Consider the following 16,959-nt stretch of genomic DNA (forward strand, 5'->3'; position numbering starts at 1 on the left):
TAGCCGATGGTACTTTGACGTCCAATTTGTTCAGATTTAGAAACGACGATTTATCTTTTGTCCTCATTAAGATGACATGAGCAGGCGACCTATCATAACCTTGGGCCCAAGTTGAGGTACACACTGGTATACTGTCCGACCAGGTATATTATGGACTGCTTTTGATGCCCAAAGTGTTTTACAAAGCCTCACGTTCTACAACAGCGGTCAGCACAAGTGCAAACACTCCAAAGAAATATCTATATTTGATTAGATGTACAGCAAATTAGGACCGTATCATAGTTTAAAACAATCTTTTATTTAACAAATGTACAACAAAACGTATGATACATGTATCTGCTACCCAAAACACAAACTAAATGGTCCATCATGTGGGCACAAAACATGTTTTCTTACTTTTCATCTAGGACACATTACACAAGCTGTCTCGGCTCACGCCACAAATTCTGGCAACATCCTAAAGCGATAACTGGATACATCAACACTAGTTCAGCAAAAGTCACTCTACACATTTGGACTCCTCTTTCAACCACTCCCCCATCAACGTTCGACTTGATTTTGTCCAGGAAGGCATCTTTGGACTCTATTCACTTTCCCTTACACAGTTGGAAAAAACAAGTCTTAGGATCATTACATCTAGGGCTGAACAATTACACCAATATTAAAATTATCTGTACAATGCTATTTTGAAATTGCAATGGTTGCAATTTGGGGACCCAAAAAATAAACAAAAAAAACCTAACATAGATAAAACTGTTTTTCATATTAATTGATTGTTCATTTGACTTGTATAGAGGACCAAAAATGCCAAAATAACAAAAATAAAAACAAATATAAAAATGTAAATGAAAAATAGTTGACTGGCTAGAACGTCTGCCTCCCAGTGCTCAGAGGATGTGAGATGGAGAACCGGGCTTCGACCTCCGTGGGTGGAGTTGACATGTTTTCTGTGTAGGTTTTCTCCCACATTCCAAAGACAAACGTGGCAGGTTAATTGAGTGCTCTCAATTGTCCCGAGGTGTGATCGTAGGTGTGAATGGTTGTTGGTCTGTGTGTGCCCTAAATTGGCTGGCAACCAGTTTTGGGTGTATCCCGCCTACTGCCTGAAGACAGCTGGGATAGGCTCCAGCACTCCCACAATTCTGAGGAAGAAGCGGTTAAGAAAATGGATGGGGTTTTTATTTTAAAATCTATTTCTATATTTACTTTTTATTTATTTCCACATTTATTTTTATTTTGGGAGTCTCATTTTTGATTTTTGTATTTTTTTTTTTATACATATGTAGTTTTTAGTGTTTTTATGTCCATTTATATTTATTTTTGTATTTAATTTTTTAAATCAGCTTTTATTTTCACTTTTGTTTTATTTTGACATTTTTGGTCCTCTATAGACTTTTAGCACAAGTCTAACCAATGAGAACAAAACATTTATTTATAATAAATGTAATCATTTGTTGTAATACAGATTATTTTATTGCTTGTGCTTATTAAAAAAAAAAAAGTGTGACACGAGGACCTTGAAAAAAAAAAAAAGATCGCATATTAAACCACAATGGCAGTATTAAAGTGGAAAAATTGCAATGATGGTACATTATTTTGTAAAATTGTTCAGCCCTAGTTACAGATGATGAATGAAGAGCCCTGAACACAAACATGTCTCTTGGACGTGGACTGTTCATCTGGAATTTGGTTTGGGTAGTGGCGCATTCAGTGACACCGACAAAGAATTTGAGTCAAAAACTGAACAAAGTACAAAAACTACATTGTCCCTCAACACTACTAAATGATTGTTGTCATAATGGACAATTTAAAATCAGCAAATCCAAATCATTGAGTTCTCTGGAATACAGGGTGACAAAAAAAAAAAAAAATTGGATTTTTTTTTTTTTAACAATCTAATAAAACAATAGTGATGGAAGAAAAATATTTGATTTACAGTAATTGAAACCTTAAAACATTCCATTCAAGAAACAATGTTGGAATTTTCTTTCTTTCTTTCTTCCTTTCTCTCTTTTTTTTTAAAAATTTTTCTGCTGTTGAGATTCCTCATTGACCGCTGAGATTCCGTTTTTTTTTTATTGTAAATGGTTATGTTTTGGTTTCAATTACTATGAATACAATATTTTTCTTCCATTACTCTTGGTTTTATTTTCGGATTGTTGAAAAGTTCCCATTTTGTTGACCTGTATATGTAAAACAAATAAATAAATAATTGATTGAATACTTTTGCTTCAAAACCGACAGTAATCAAGTTAATAGATGGAAAAACAAGTCAAACTGATTGGAAACCAGGAAGTCTTCAAATTTCATAGCAAGTTTTTTTTCCACAATCCTAAATGTCTTTGAATGCACCACGAAGCGAGATGTTTGAAAATGGTCGTAGGTTCTAACTGTAGAAGAAGTAAATTGATGTTCAATGTAAACACATCCGCACGTACCTTCTGTTCATCTATAGAATCGCACAAATACACGAGGCCTGCCTACACGCTCAACAGCTCTCGCTACGGAACGACAAAACCAAAGCCACCTCCTGTCCACCGTCTTCGCCGCCGTGGGTCTTGCTCAGTCTATTTCTTCATTTTCAGGTCAGCCTCCATCGCACTACGGCGACCTCTGGTGCCGCCATCCTGTAATGGAGGATGAGGTGAAGATCAGGAAGCAACGGGAAAGAAGGGAGGGGGAAAAAAAAAAAGAGCAAGAAAAAGAATGAACATTTAGGTTGAGAAAGTCGAACATCAGCTGGACGGAGTGGGAGGATGCACACAGACACAAAAGAAGGTCCACCTCTTTCTCCTCAGATGGAAAACAGAAAAACAAGATGATCAAATGAAAATCCAACTCAAGGGAAGAAAATAATTCGATCATGCAGACGAGAAAAATACACATGAGAGCGGCATGGGTCAGTCGCACTGACTGACAACATTTTTGGAAGAATTAAGCAACAACACGCTTATCAGTCAATAATTGCTTTTATCAGCCTGCGCCTCGCTGTAATAGAAGTTTCATCTGATTTAGCTAAAGCGAACTAAGCGTAGACGCCACAAGGCAAACAGTGATAAGCGTTGAGGACAGTTGAGTTGCAACAAGTAGCAGTATGGGTCAAAAGGTGACTAACTTGGCAGATAACCTTTCATATCTAAGTCCCAAATGCTCTGCTGAGACAAAAATCACAGTTAATTCTGAAAGAAAAAAAAAAGAAAAAATCATACTGTATGGGTTTGCACTTTGCAGAGTAATGATTATTTAGAAATACCTGTTTAAGGGTTTAACTTGATTTTTTTTTTTATACAAGAAAAATGTTCGAGGTGCAATGATTATGGACAAAAAAATTGATTATCAAATTATTTGTTAATTATTTTTGATAACCAACCCTGTTTGATCTAAAATGAACCAATACTTCAGCCACTGGATAGTAAATATTGTCAGATGTTTACAGTCGTCTATGAAAGATAGATTATCTTTGTGTAGAATCCAAATAAAGATACAAAAAAAAAAAAGAAAAAAAAAAAAAAGAAACAATGCTAAGATCTGCTTTTACTTGGGAAAACAACGATCAACATTTTCTTATTTCTGACATGTTACATACCAAACTACTAACTCAATCATAATTAATTTGTGCATTTCTTGCAACTGTCACCAAAACAAAAAAAAAAATCATCTAATTAATCAATGAATCTCCAAAATAATTGACAGTTGACCTCCTAAGTCACAATTTGGCACAAAGTTCTTTTTTTTTCTTTTTCTTTTTTTTTTTAAAATAAACTAGTAACATTTAGTCAAAATCTCTCCTAGCAAAAACATACTTTAGAATTTCTGAGTGGAATATCTTCAATAGAGTATTTTTTTTTTTTGTCCTTCTTTTCCATCATCCCTTTGGATTTAGGTTTTTGGGCTCTCCTGAAAAGTGACAATTTTGGAGGTACTGTACAAGGATTTGGCAAAATGCCAGCAATACCCCCCACGCCCCCATCCTTTTATTCAGAAGTCGGATATTATTTCGAATTGACTACAGAAATCTGTTTTCTGAGAATTTGGATACGTTCAACATTATTGTGTGCTGCTGCAAAAGCTACAATTGGCGCCTTTCAGGACGACTACAAACAGAAATGTCCATTTGTAAGAGTATTTCATTATTTCCTAAACCCCATCCCCGCCCACCCCAACTTTTACCAATTTCTATTTCTATCATGCCAAAAAATGTCAAACTGAAAAGAGAAGACGAGAAGAACTGATGAGGTGGTTGTGATGACAAAAAGCGTTTGCGGACCGGAGCCTGCTTCTTGGTGAGATCTGATCAATAACCTGCATACTTACAAAGAGAGAGAGAAGGAAAGCGGGAGAGGCCATTGGGACCAAGTCCTGCAGAAGGACACACATTGACGTGAGAAGGAGAGAGAACACACACACACACACAGCACAGACGTGTACACGTGTGAGAAAAGCAAGCGTCATTCAAGTTTCCATCAAATGCGGAAGCAAGTGGAAAAGACGGAGGGCCAAACAAAAACACGCCAAAACTAATCGGCAGGAACTTGTACAAATATGGTCGTATTCCATACAAGAGACGTAGCAATAACTTTTGCTCATCGCTGACGTCCGGCCGAAAACTCCTGTGTCAAAATTTAGCCTCCCCAAATCGATCCTATTGGTTAGTCCACACGTTTGTGTGCGTTTAAAAATTATTGACCTATTTGAAGTGTTGCAAGTGACTTGCTCTCTTTGATGATGCAATGTTTATGGTTAAACAGTCGTGCCATCTCTTCCTGGAAAAAAAAAATGATGATTTTGGAGGTACAACGATTCCGCTCGACGCCAGCGTCATTATTCTGGTTGTAGCCTTCGGTGGGTACGCGATAAAGGGTGCTGTTTTAAACACGCCTGGCCACTAGGTGGCATAATTCCCATTTCAAACAACAACATATTGCCTCCAACAACTTTACTGCACCCATAAAAGACATTCCGAATATATTTGACTCATGTAATTGCGATAACCAAAAGACGAGAAAATGTCGTGAAATTAACCGCTCTCTGATGATGTCAATCAAAACTGAGGCATTATCTTTTTAAAGCATAATAATTTGTATTGGATACCATTCGTGTTAGTCGATCGATGTGAAGCAACTGATATTTACGTATAGATAACTACAGACATCTGATAAACATATATGACACTACATTACTACACAGCACTGACATTTAAGCAACAAAAGACAAACCCAGCATCTCATGACTATTTTTTATTTTTTTTTTAAACCATTTAATTGGATTTGCCGGCTTGAATATGTATATTGGCACAATCCCAAATCAACATGACAAACTTCACATCTGAGTCAAGTGGCAGGCAGACACGTATGCACAGAGAGCAGACAGACCGACAGACAGACAGACCGACAGACAGACAGACAGACGTTAGTGAGGAGAAGTGAACCCTGATGCAGGAATTGCCAGGAATGATTGCATCACAGCACTTAAGGGTAAGCAGGGAGGATACGGTCCGGCATATCAAGACAATGTCTCAGATTTCCCGTCTTGTGTCAACAAAGTGTTCTTCAGCATATGTTGTCTTAATAACAATGTTAAAGGACAGAAAATCAAAGATGTCACGGTATGACTTGCTGGGGGCTATACTGTAAATTGTTTTGGGTTATTTTCACCCTTGCATACACCTGATTGTGATATTGTGGATTTGTTGGAAAAGGAGAATACTCCGGTCACTGCCAAATAGATTGCAAAAGATGATTGACAACCACAGAAATAAGTGTGGCGGCAGCAGTGACTCAGAGGAAGATGTGCAGTGTATTTCTATGTAAAACGCAAGACATAGATGTAGTTGAAGGCATATTCTCACCAGAAGAAAAAGCGTTAAATTTATCATCTGAGGTAATAGCTGGAAGATAAACACATTTAAGCAGTAGCGTTACACAGGTGCCTAAGACTTATGACATAATCTGGAATCATAATATCCATTTACAAGACCTTGGACATGTGTTAACTCCACTACTAAATCCCCTTCCATCGCAGGGGTTACGTTCCAGAACAAACATAAAATAGCAGGACTGTAAAACGGCAATGGGGGTGGGGGGTAAGTCCCACTAGAGCAGCGGTTCTCAACCTTGTTGGAAGTACTGAACCACATCAGTTTCCTATGCGCATTCACTGAAACTTCTTTGTTGAAAATACAATGGGATTTTTTTCCCTTGCAAATTGAAGGTTTACTGGTGAACAAAACAAACAGGGAGGCAGCCTTTTAATAAAAAACCCCACCGCTGTTTACTTCAAAAGGAAGCAGATGCAATTAAAACAGCAGAAGCCCTACAATTGAACCCTGTGGAACTCCATACATTCTGTTATAAATGCGAGTTCATATTTGGAGTGTGACGAATCATCCATAACGCGATAAATCGTGATACTTTGTCTCCCAATAGATTGTCGACATGCCTACACAAGTATTGCGATATTTGTAGTTAATATACAACACTATAAGGGCCCCATTGTTTGTGACTTATTGAGCAATGACTTGGTGGGCCACTAGGGGGAGCGCCTCATAAGAGTGGCGGGGAAATGTACGGAAGTCTTCAGACAAAGAAGACTCATGAGAGTACTTTTACTTGTGTAAGACATTTATCTGTCCAGAAACTGAGTCAGTTTTGCATACGTTTTATGAAAAATGTGTATCATATCTCCAATTTGAACATACTTTATGTATTAATATGGATTTAATTGGATTTAATATTTAAGTAATTTTATTTATTTACTTTTGCAATGCTACACAAAAAAATTGTGTCACACTTTATAAAATGAAACAACTGACTATGTAACTATGATGTATGACAATATTGTTTATGAAAGACACAAATTTGTTAACAGAAAGTGGTCTCTGTTAAGAAAGACATCTATTTGTTTCATAAAAATAATAATAATAAAAAAAAACACTAAAGTACTCACTGTGTAGTAGACGCCAGTTTGAATATTGTGTTTCAGTGATGGTACAAAAAGAAACTATTTTCTCATTGAAAAAAAAAAAAAATCAGTTTATGTCAAGAGTAGTTCTATCGTAGATTATCATGGATTTATTACCTGACCAATATATCGATAATTGTGGTATCGTCATATAAGGTTTTAGTTTTTTTTTTGTCGGCATAGTTAGTATGAAGGGATTAAAAAAATAAAAAAAATAATAATAATAATTAAAAAAAAAGAGACATGAAGCACCAGCACAATTGTCACAAGTTGACTACTGAGCACACCAAATTCCCTGCAGCCCGGATAGGCCAAGCCAAGCAACGTGATCACCTGCAGCCAACGATGGCCAAGCGAGGCGTGTCATCACGAATCATTTGAGTCAAGTGTGTCTTCAGATCTGAGAACCACTGCATCATTTGCTCAATCGGAAACATCTCATTATCGCTGGAATGTATCGTTCAAACAAACCAACCTACACACATCACGTCACGTCACATCATTGCGCAACGCACCTTCTCAGCTGGCTCGCCCGGCTTGCGATTTCCCTCCCTGCCGCGGAGGCTCTTGGCGGAGATGGCGCTCTCGGAGGTCTGCATAATGAGCTGCGTGGCCAGGAACTGCTGGACGTGCTCCAGGACGTCGCGCTGCATCTCCAGGGCCATGTGATAGACGTCGTGGTCTGACGAGTTGTACATGACGGCATTCTGGAACATCAGCATGATGTCCCGCTGGAATTCTGCCGTCGTGCGGATCACGCCCGACTCGATGTTCTTCTTAATCGCCGACAGGTCCATTGGTCTGTAACAGGGTGCGTTTTGGCACGTTTCTTGTACTTTTTTTTTTTTTTTTTCAATGTATGCATCATTAAAAAAAGATCTACGTATGAGAGAATTTCTCATTATGGACCGCAGGAAGACTGTGATCTCACCTGTGTACAATGCTGTGGTAACCAGGGGCGATGTCATCCGACACAGGTTGCAAGAAGACGCTGGCATACCTGAGAAATGAGTTCGACAATTAAGAGTTGAGTTGTGGAGGTCGCACTTTGCAAAATGAGCATAATAATGTTGAACAGTATTGATCTGTTTTCTGGGTTGAGGCAACCACCTGTGGTTTGCCGCAGCTCTCCACACCAGCATGATGGCTTTCTTCCAAATTTTCTGGGCCTGCACAGCCTCTTGGTCCTCACCGCATGTAGATCTGAACAGATAACGGGGGAATGAATGGTACCCAACTGACAAAAGAATGTACGGCTGCTCACAGCTGGGAAGAAGAGGCGGGGCTGCTGGCCAGTGAATCGGCGGTGTAGCGTTGAGAGGGCGGCCCGTAACCGTCTTCGCTCTCGCTGGCTGCCCGCTCCACTTCGGACAAATAGGGACCCTCCCCCTCTCCGCACTCCTCTTTCAGCTCCATTCCTTCTTCGGGATCACACTCGCTCCCTGCTTCCTCCTCTTTCACCTCCTGATTTCAAGTTACGTGCAGCAATTAGGTCAATTAGGCAGCATGGAATTATTAGGCAAGTGAGTATTTTGACCATATCTTCGTTATCGTCGTCGTCATGTCACAATATTAAAAGCAACACATTTGTTCATAAAGTCAGGTTGATTTCTATTTGTGCAGTTCTAGCACCCACTAGTGGCTAGTTTTTTCAGTGCAATTTAATTTTCACAAGGCATGTTTTGGCCCTTCTATAATTAAAATCCACACTAATGGTCAGATGAAGGGGAACGTAATATGCTTGTGAACCGAATCAATGTGGAGGAACTCAATCTGTGCTTGCACCAGCAAGTAAGTGCCTCAATATTAAGTGTGATTAGAGATTGTAGGTTGTTTATAAGCATTGCTGTAATGTACAGAAGCATAATATTGTCCTTTTTTTAGTATGAGCTTTTTTTTTTTAAACATTGTGACTTTTTTCCTTTATATTGCCAGCCTCCCCACAATATTGTGATAATTATCGTATCGTGACCTTCATATCATGATAATATCATATTGTGATGTTTGGATATCGTTACATCCTTAGTCGGCATATTGTCAAGAAATATGTTTGTAGAAAATGACGATGTTGAACATTTCAACGACTTTTTAACGGGATGGACGACAAATAATTATCACTCGATTCCCCGAGGTTATTACAACTGCGCTCCAGTATTGCAGGTAAATATACCCGCATATGCGAGAGTTGTTTGTTGATTTTTATTTTTAAATATTGAAGGTTTATAATAATATCCGTATTTCGGTGTGAATGCCACAGGTATACACTCTGAAACTTTTTTTTTTTTTTAAATTATGTTTCTATCTGCTTCAGGCGCTGAGATATCAATTATTTTTAATATTGTTGAATTTCTAGGAAAAGTTCAGGTTTTAGGTTTTCGAGACATGTTTTACCAGGAAAGGCTTTAGGACTTAATGGGTTAAGCCACACCCACCTCCATTACACATCACCTAATATGCTTAATAAATGCAATAACCAGTTAAGTTTATACAGCTGGGAGTTGGTAAATATGATTATATAATCAAAATATGCACTTGCCCTATAATTGTGCACAGAGTAAGTGTATTTATAAAAGCTTTTGGAAAATACTATTACCTTGCACTCCCTGCCAGATACGGAACTGTCCTCGGAATCTGTGGAGCAAATTTTTTTTACTGTTATTTATTTTATTTTTTAAACCGGCCCATCATGATCTGTGTCTGTGTGTTAGTTCACCAAGGCATGGTGGGTTCGCTTCTGGCTGGTTCCACTCCTCTACTTCAGTCTTCACTACTGCATTTGTGTCCTCCCTGCCAGCAGGCTCCTCTTCTGTAGGGTCGCCTCCAGGAGCGACATCTTGCGAGGTGGCGCACAAAGTGACATCACTTTCAGTCACAGTTGCCTCACAGTTGCCCTTGTTGACCTGCTGTTCCTCTGTGCTCGTAGCTTCGGGTGGATTTGGGGCATCTGGACTGACGGGGGCGGAGACAGAAAGTGTCGCTATATCGCAAGGCTCCTGTATGTGCTCCGAGTCTTGGACAGTGGATGTTTGCTCTGATTCCTTAATTTCCTGAGTTTCCCAGGGGCCTGGCAGGGTGTGTCCTTCAGAGACGGCCTCTTCACACAGAGACAGTGCTGCTTCCACTGCTGCTGCATCCAAAGCCTCCACTGAATCATCCACCTAGGAACCAGAGCAAACGTGACTTCTCAGTCGGCTTCATCTGATTTAGTTGCCTTACGGTACAGTGGATGTACTGCGAGCGTAGTGGCACATACTGCTGCCTTTTGTACAAACGGTAAACAAGTATGCTAGTACATGGTGACCCCTGATGGGACAAGTTGAAATCTCCAAACATACTCTACAGTGGAACCATCCTAATAAACATACTGAATATCTGCTCATGTCATTGCAGTGTAAATAAGTTATGGGCAGATGTGTGGTTATGGCAATACGAGCCTAACATCACTGAAATACACCAATTTGTAAAATATACTTACGAATGTATCCACACACAAACAAAACATTAAAAACATCTACTGTGAATCCAAACTACTTTAAGAGCAGCAACCATAACAATGCCAAATAAATGCCACGGTTATTTAACCAACTGTGAGAAAAGTCAGTATTTACCATATTTATTTATCAATTTTTATTATTGTTTACTTCCGTGTTGTCGCTATCTGGTATGGTACTTGCATAGTTGTTTACTTGCATTTTTAGATGTCTGCACGTGCAAGTTTTTCCATGTATTCAGTGAACGTAATACCGTCATATTGTATACGTATTATGTGCAATGTGCGCATATGTAAAGCGGATTAGGCACTTGTCATGCAAGTGCAAGTCCAGCACTAAATCAATGGTTACAAGTAACTTTATTGTCTATTAAGGTTTATTTAAAACATTTAATGGGATTTTTACACACTGTCCAGTCTTCAGGGCTTGTTTAATCTTGACAGGCTTGGTTCATCTTAAATGAAATGTGCAGTAATTCATGATACTGACTTGGTAAAATGGCATCAGAAATAAACAATTAACTTCTATTTTGAGTTAAGCAGTCAAACTTTTGCTATTTTTCCCCTTTGGGGCACCTAATTCATCCTTCTTGTGATGCCTATTATTATCATCATCGTCATCATTATTATTTTGCTTGCTAAGTATTTGATTGTAAAGCGTGTACACCGCCAAAGTAAGATGGGCTACGCTCAAGCTCACCCGTGACCCAATGACAACAAGCGCTATAGAAAGTGAATGACTTGTTGACCATAACCTTTTTAATCTGATAGCAATGCTGCAGCTGAGCTCTGCCTGCATTGCACACTACTGCCACCTGCTGTTCAAACAAATCTCCAATAAAAACTTTTCATTTGTCTTTTCAATGACCCTGAAAATATACCACGCAATACTGACACGTCAAGCACATGCAAACTGTATGCGATTCAAATACAAAGACAGAAGTGAGGATCAATATATTTACACTCGACCAAGTGTGTACCTTTTCCTCAATGATGGCAATGATGTCGCCTACGGTTTCCAGATCGAGTTCGTCTCCCATATAAGAGACTGCGACAAGGTCCTCTTCTACTAATCCTGTCTCTTCACCAAGCTCTGCCTTCACTGCAGCTTCAACTTCCCCCACTGCAAACAAAAAAATAGAGAGCAAACATTCAAATTGTTGCTGAATCAAGTGAAATCAGAATGTCACAGAGCTTCACCTATTCAGAACATTAATGAAGAGCCCTTCCCGTTAGCTTAGCAATCACAAAAGAGGTACCAATAGTTGCTGGTAACCAAAAAAACAAAAAAAACATGCAATGCAATAAAATAAAACCTGCCAAATTAAACTAACAATTGTGTCTTCTTGACATTGTTCATCCGCCAATCCGGTTTTTGGATTGAATGTTTCAATAACACAAAACATCAACATAAGCTCAAGCAAAACTTACTTTACGTTACATTTACCTGTCATGACATCATGGCCAGGAGGTAACGGCGTGGTGACAACAGCAGCAGTCTGTATTCCATTGCTTAGGCTTGCTGAGGAGTCTCCGTCAGTTACCTGGAAGAGCACAATTGTTTGTTGTTCTTGTCATAAAAGTATTGTAATAAACCAGGGCAGCCTGAGCATGGACCAACACATGATGGCATTTGCAGGTTTGTAATGACCCCCAAATGATTTCATTCACTACATGCGAGTGGTTGACATGGGTTCAATATTATCTTGTAATAGTTTAACATTTTAGCAGCTCACATGTAGAAATCATTGATGCAAATGATTTCAAAATTCGGCATTCTCACAAAGAAACAATGACCATAATATTTTGTTTTGGCTGCAAGTTTGGCACAAATGAAAGACTTTTTTTTTTTTTTTTTTTTTTTAAGCACTGTTAAGACCTTTAAAAAGCTGGTTATGTATAAAAGATAATTAGGGAATTCATTTCGGAAAGTAAACAAAAGGCTTTTTAGGAAAACCAACTGAAACAAATGCTGACAAGGCATTCTGCATTTGTCTCTGTGCAACAGACCCTCAGACAGCTCTGGCATTGTTGTTGTGGTCTAACTTTATTATACGGCAACATCTATCACAGGATAACAAATACACTATCCTGACAAAAAATATAGATATATTTTTTGAAAGAAGGATCAACGTCATTTGACTGCAATCTCACATATGCCATACTATGTAATGATAATGATAAATTATACTAAAATTGCTGTGGATATAACTTGGGTTCATGAATCATGTGGCTTAATATCTAGTTGAACTGTTAAATTCAGGCTATGCCGGCTCTCACAAGGCGGGGGCTGGCCGAGATGTGGTTGCCTTTTTTCAGCAGTTCCGACAGGAGAGGAGAGGGCGGGGGTGTAGCTTTCTGAGGCACGAGTCTCTTCTGTGAAGAGTCCTCGACAAGAGCGGCGAGGCCGCCCTCTTTGAGTCCTGGGCCTGGAGCGTCTGTCGCTGGGAGAAAAAAACCTACGCCTTGGACCTGGAACAGCAGCAGAAAATGAAATGAGCAGACAACAAAGTACAGAGAGATGCCATCAAGCAGTAAACACTATCGCAGATCAATACCGGCAAAAATGCTAACATGCTAACAACTAGGGCTGCTCGACGATTAAGAAAAAAATATATAGGGATGCATAATAATATCGTGGCCGATAATTACCGGCAATTTGACGTCATACAGATAAACCAGATGATAAAGAAATTGGCCGATAATTATCGAACTTTTTTTTTTCTACGTCATACAGATAAACCAGATAATAAAGAAATCTGCCAATAATAATAGACTTGCCACAGTGGTGCATCTGTTGTGGTTGTTGCTCAAGTTGAGCGCAACTCCTCAACCCTTCCCCTCGCCTATGGAAGTGTTGCATCATCTTTGAAAATAATCTTAACATAGGTCCTTTAATAAAGGTTTTATGATGACACTAGGTGGGCCACGGAACAGAGTATTTGCATTTGTATCTAATAGGAAACACTGTTTTGAAAAAGAATAACTCCAGCTATTTGGGGACCGAACCCTGCTATGAAAATTGATGCCGCCCCCACTTCATTAAAAAATTACCTTTGGATGTGCTATAAGATGGATGGATGGCAACAAACGAGGGCTTAAGTCTGGCTAATAAAAGCTCCTTCCCCCACTTCAACATACTTCCTTAGCACCAAGATGCCACTGAATAAAGTACTACTTCTATATTCGAAAAGTTGTTCAGTGAATAAGGTCGAATTAAACTCAAGTATAATCTGGAAAGAGGAGAGCAAATCACTAATAGTTGAGGGTACACAATACAAACAAATGCAAAAGGATTGTGTTGGATATGGACCTACAGTACAGAGACAAGCCTGTTGTACTTACAGAGTGGGCGCCGGGGTCATCTGAGACGACGCCTGCAGGTTCGGAGGGTGCGGTGGGGGCTGAGGCGTCCGTCTGCGAGTCCAGGCTCGTGGGACTGGCCCCCAAAGGGGACCGAACAGCGACACTGGGCAGACGCTTGGGTGCGTTTTTAATCGCCTGACGAGCTGAAAGAAAAAAAGACAGTTAGCCAATAATGTTGTATTCATGTACTGAACTTTCTTTTTCTCTTTAAAATAAAGACTACATTGTTTATGCGCAGGTACATAAAGGCGTCAGGCCTAATTAGACCTTGTGCCTCCAAAATTGTCACTTTTCAGGGACCCCCAAAACGGCATGTTTGTTCAAACATTAACATATTGTTAGCAGCAAGCAGTTTTCAACAATTTAGAACAGATTGGTCAATAATTTTTTAAAATGACACCACATGTGGACTGACCAAAACTATAGATTTTTTTTTTTTTTGGGGGGGGGGTATTTGACATTTCTCACCTTGGTATGCCATTTCTGTTGCTTTCCTCTTCTGCTCTGCTTCCTCCTCATCCTGCTTCTTCTTTCTGTCAAAGGAAATTGAATGACATGGAAAGGAAAAGTGCCGCTTTACGACGTAGACGCTTTGACAAATGAAAGGAACAAAACAAATCTTACAATGTTATCTCTGCCCACAGCTCTTTCAGCTGGGGGTCCATGTGACCCGTCTGGATCAGCTCCACTTCCTTTTTCAACTTCCTGCACAGACAGAAAACACAGATAGGGTGAAGGGCGTATAGATTCCATCACGAATCCTTAAAGCTTCCTTTAACATATCGGAATTTGTACCTGTACTGTTCTTGCGTATCTCGTAGTAGTTTTTTCAGCTCCTCTATCCTCTCAGTAGTCAGTCTACGAACAATTACATCTTCAATGGTCTCGACCACCTCGCCTTTCTCACCACGCTTACGTCTAGAACACATGTCGAATTTAAGGCAAATTGTGGCAAACTAATCACTGCTTTGGCATTTTTTCCGTTGTTTTTTTTTTGTTTTGGTACTGACTTAGGGGCTTCGGTGGCTTCCAGCAGCTCAGAGTATTGTGAGGCACAGTGCTGAAACATTAAGAGACGATTAAATAATCCCTGATATTGAGGACATCAATCAACGCTTCCTGTTCAGTAGAAAACAGTCAGGATCTCTTTCTTACCTTCTGTGAGAACCAGTCAGGTGGTCGACCAGGCTCAGAAAAAGGCTTGATGGCTCTACTTACAGATACCCTAACAAGTATCAAGAGGAAAATTCACTTCAAGTTAAGAAAGCTATACAAATTGATATTCTGTTAAAGGGTTACAAATCTTGTACATAACGAAGAGGAATAGTAAATTGTCTGTTTACCAGTTTTGGTCACCACTCCTCATAACAGAGGACGCCAGGCATAGTTTCTCCCTGACTGACCATGGCTCTGTTGGTCCCACATTCAGAATCTTGTGTTCTGGAACATAAAATGTCCATATTTTTAATCAACTAATTTAATGATGCTGACATTTTAAAAAAATGTATTCAAAGCAAATATTATGTTTTCATATAAAATGAAATAATAATAATAATAATAATAATAATACAATTTGTGAATATATTTTTATATATTCAGTTTTTTGGATCACAGTGAACAAAAAATTTGATATATAAAGTCAATTGTGATTTTTTTTAACCGACATTTACAAGAAAAAAACTGAGATACAGACTATTTTATTAAACACAAATAAAAATAAAAGCTTATTCTATATGGTGAGTTGGTGACTGTTGAGGATTGTTTTAAATGTTATACTTAAGTGTAAAGTTTCCCAAGACGGTCACAATTTTCATCATTAATATCATCATTATTACAACACACAGACCCATTTACGTGATTTGCTGCGTTCGGTTTATTTACAAGAAAATGTCATTACGGAATACGAACCAAAACGCCCAGTATGTATGTAATAACTGAAAAGTAAATGTAACGTAAAAGTATGGTGAGTATATGTACTGTATTCGTTTTCCAGTTTATTTTTAAACTGCTAGCCTAACTGATACTAGTTTACATCCCGTTTACATCAGTTCATAATGCTTTGTAATGGAATCGCGGGAGTTAAAGCAATCGATTGAAAATGGCTGGAAAGAGAAAATGTACAAACATTAGTCAAATAACATACGCTAGCAAACGGATAATCGACATTACATTTTAGCAGTTATTACGGGGGAACACTATGGTGAGACACAAACAGCTACATGGCGTTACGTTTCTTTAAGAAGATTCAACTCCTATTTTCATTTAAATTAAGCTACATAACAAGGTTTAGAATATGTTCTCTAAATGTTTGTGCTCTAAACTACAAAGAAAACACTACGGAGGGCGGAAAAACAATACTCACTGCCTATCCCGCTCGCCATTTCTTCGCAACAACCCAACCAAGGTCCCAACTTCCGCCGGACGAATTTCAGTGTTGCACAAACGGTCTGAGCAAACGACGGTACACTAGATATAAAATAAATCAACCGTATTGGGGGAATCTTACGTAACCCTCGCTCCCATGTTGAATGTGTAGACAAAGTATTTCTGAGAACAGAGATACACCAACTATTTTACACACGAAAGAAAAGTTACATACGTTGTGTTTAGTGCCTCTATTTCCCAAATGTTGTGATGGCCGTGCACCATAATGAACCTTATCTTAGTATGTCAAAGCATGGTTGGTTGATTTAAGACTCTAAATCTAAATCAGGCGTTAACAAATTTTTTGAAACTGAGAGCTACTTTCATATTAGCTATTAAAAAAAAAATCCAAAATTTTACTTTCACGTTTTTGTTCAATAAAGTCCAGATTATTATAGAAGCTAAAATAATTGAGAACATGAAATTCTGCATTGACTATTAAGCATACAGTTTCCTTTGTTAATAAAAAAAAAATTTCATCAAACTAAATGTTTTAATAGTGAATGTTGTTGGGTGACCACTCTTGCATAGACATATGAACTATTAATAGTACTACATGCATCCTCTAAAGGTGGTGCCTTACCTGTTGCCAACTTTCCACACTCTTAAAAACAGTTGGCTCAAAGTTGACCTAAATCTGGTTAAAAAGAGATCGATCCTACTTTTTAGGTTATTCAATTAACTCAAAAAGTTGTTTTTAAGAGTGTAGGTGAAAAGTG

The 16,959-nt window shown here is 38.7% G+C and overlaps 1 protein-coding gene across 2 annotated transcripts; it reads right to left on the bottom strand.

The window, feature by feature from the left end:
• Positions 1 to 282: 282 nt before the first annotated feature.
• brd8b (bromodomain containing 8b) lies at positions 283 to 16,297 on the bottom strand. Of its 2 annotated transcripts, XM_077532015.1 has the most exons (19): positions 16,179 to 16,297; positions 15,160 to 15,256; positions 14,972 to 15,041; positions 14,827 to 14,876; positions 14,612 to 14,734; positions 14,441 to 14,521; positions 14,285 to 14,349; positions 13,796 to 13,959; positions 12,731 to 12,922; positions 11,898 to 11,994; positions 11,431 to 11,573; positions 9,674 to 10,118; positions 9,554 to 9,591; positions 8,225 to 8,424; positions 8,071 to 8,163; positions 7,892 to 7,960; positions 7,476 to 7,761; positions 4,315 to 4,359; positions 283 to 2,627 (listed from the first exon to the last, which is right to left on the bottom strand). In XM_077532015.1, exons 1-19 carry the CDS (start codon positions 16,195 to 16,197, stop codon positions 2,568 to 2,570), a joined length of 2,337 nt encoding a protein of 778 aa, XP_077388141.1. In that variant the 5' UTR covers positions 16,198 to 16,297; the 3' UTR covers positions 283 to 2,567. The 2 variants fall into 2 exon arrangements, with proteins under 2 accessions (XP_077388141.1, XP_077388142.1); XM_077532016.1 differs by lacking the exon at positions 4,315 to 4,359.
• Between the last annotated feature and the right edge of the window lie 662 nt (positions 16,298 to 16,959).

This window comes from Festucalex cinctus, chromosome 9, assembly GCF_051991245.1.
Source record: "Festucalex cinctus isolate MCC-2025b chromosome 9, RoL_Fcin_1.0, whole genome shotgun sequence".
In the NCBI taxonomy this organism is placed as follows: Eukaryota; Metazoa; Chordata; class Actinopteri; order Syngnathiformes; family Syngnathidae; genus Festucalex; species Festucalex cinctus.

Excerpts from the sequence above, each read along its gene's own strand:
- brd8b (XM_077532015.1), bottom strand. Across the intron at positions 15,042-15,159 it reads AGGAGTGGTGACCAAAACTG|GGTATCTGTAAGTAGAGCCA; the intron begins GTAAACAGACAA and ends GATACTTGTTAG. Across the intron at positions 14,350-14,440 it reads CTGTGGGCAGAGATAACATT|AAAGAAGAAGCAGGATGAGG; the intron begins GTAAGATTTGTT and ends TTCCTTTGACAG.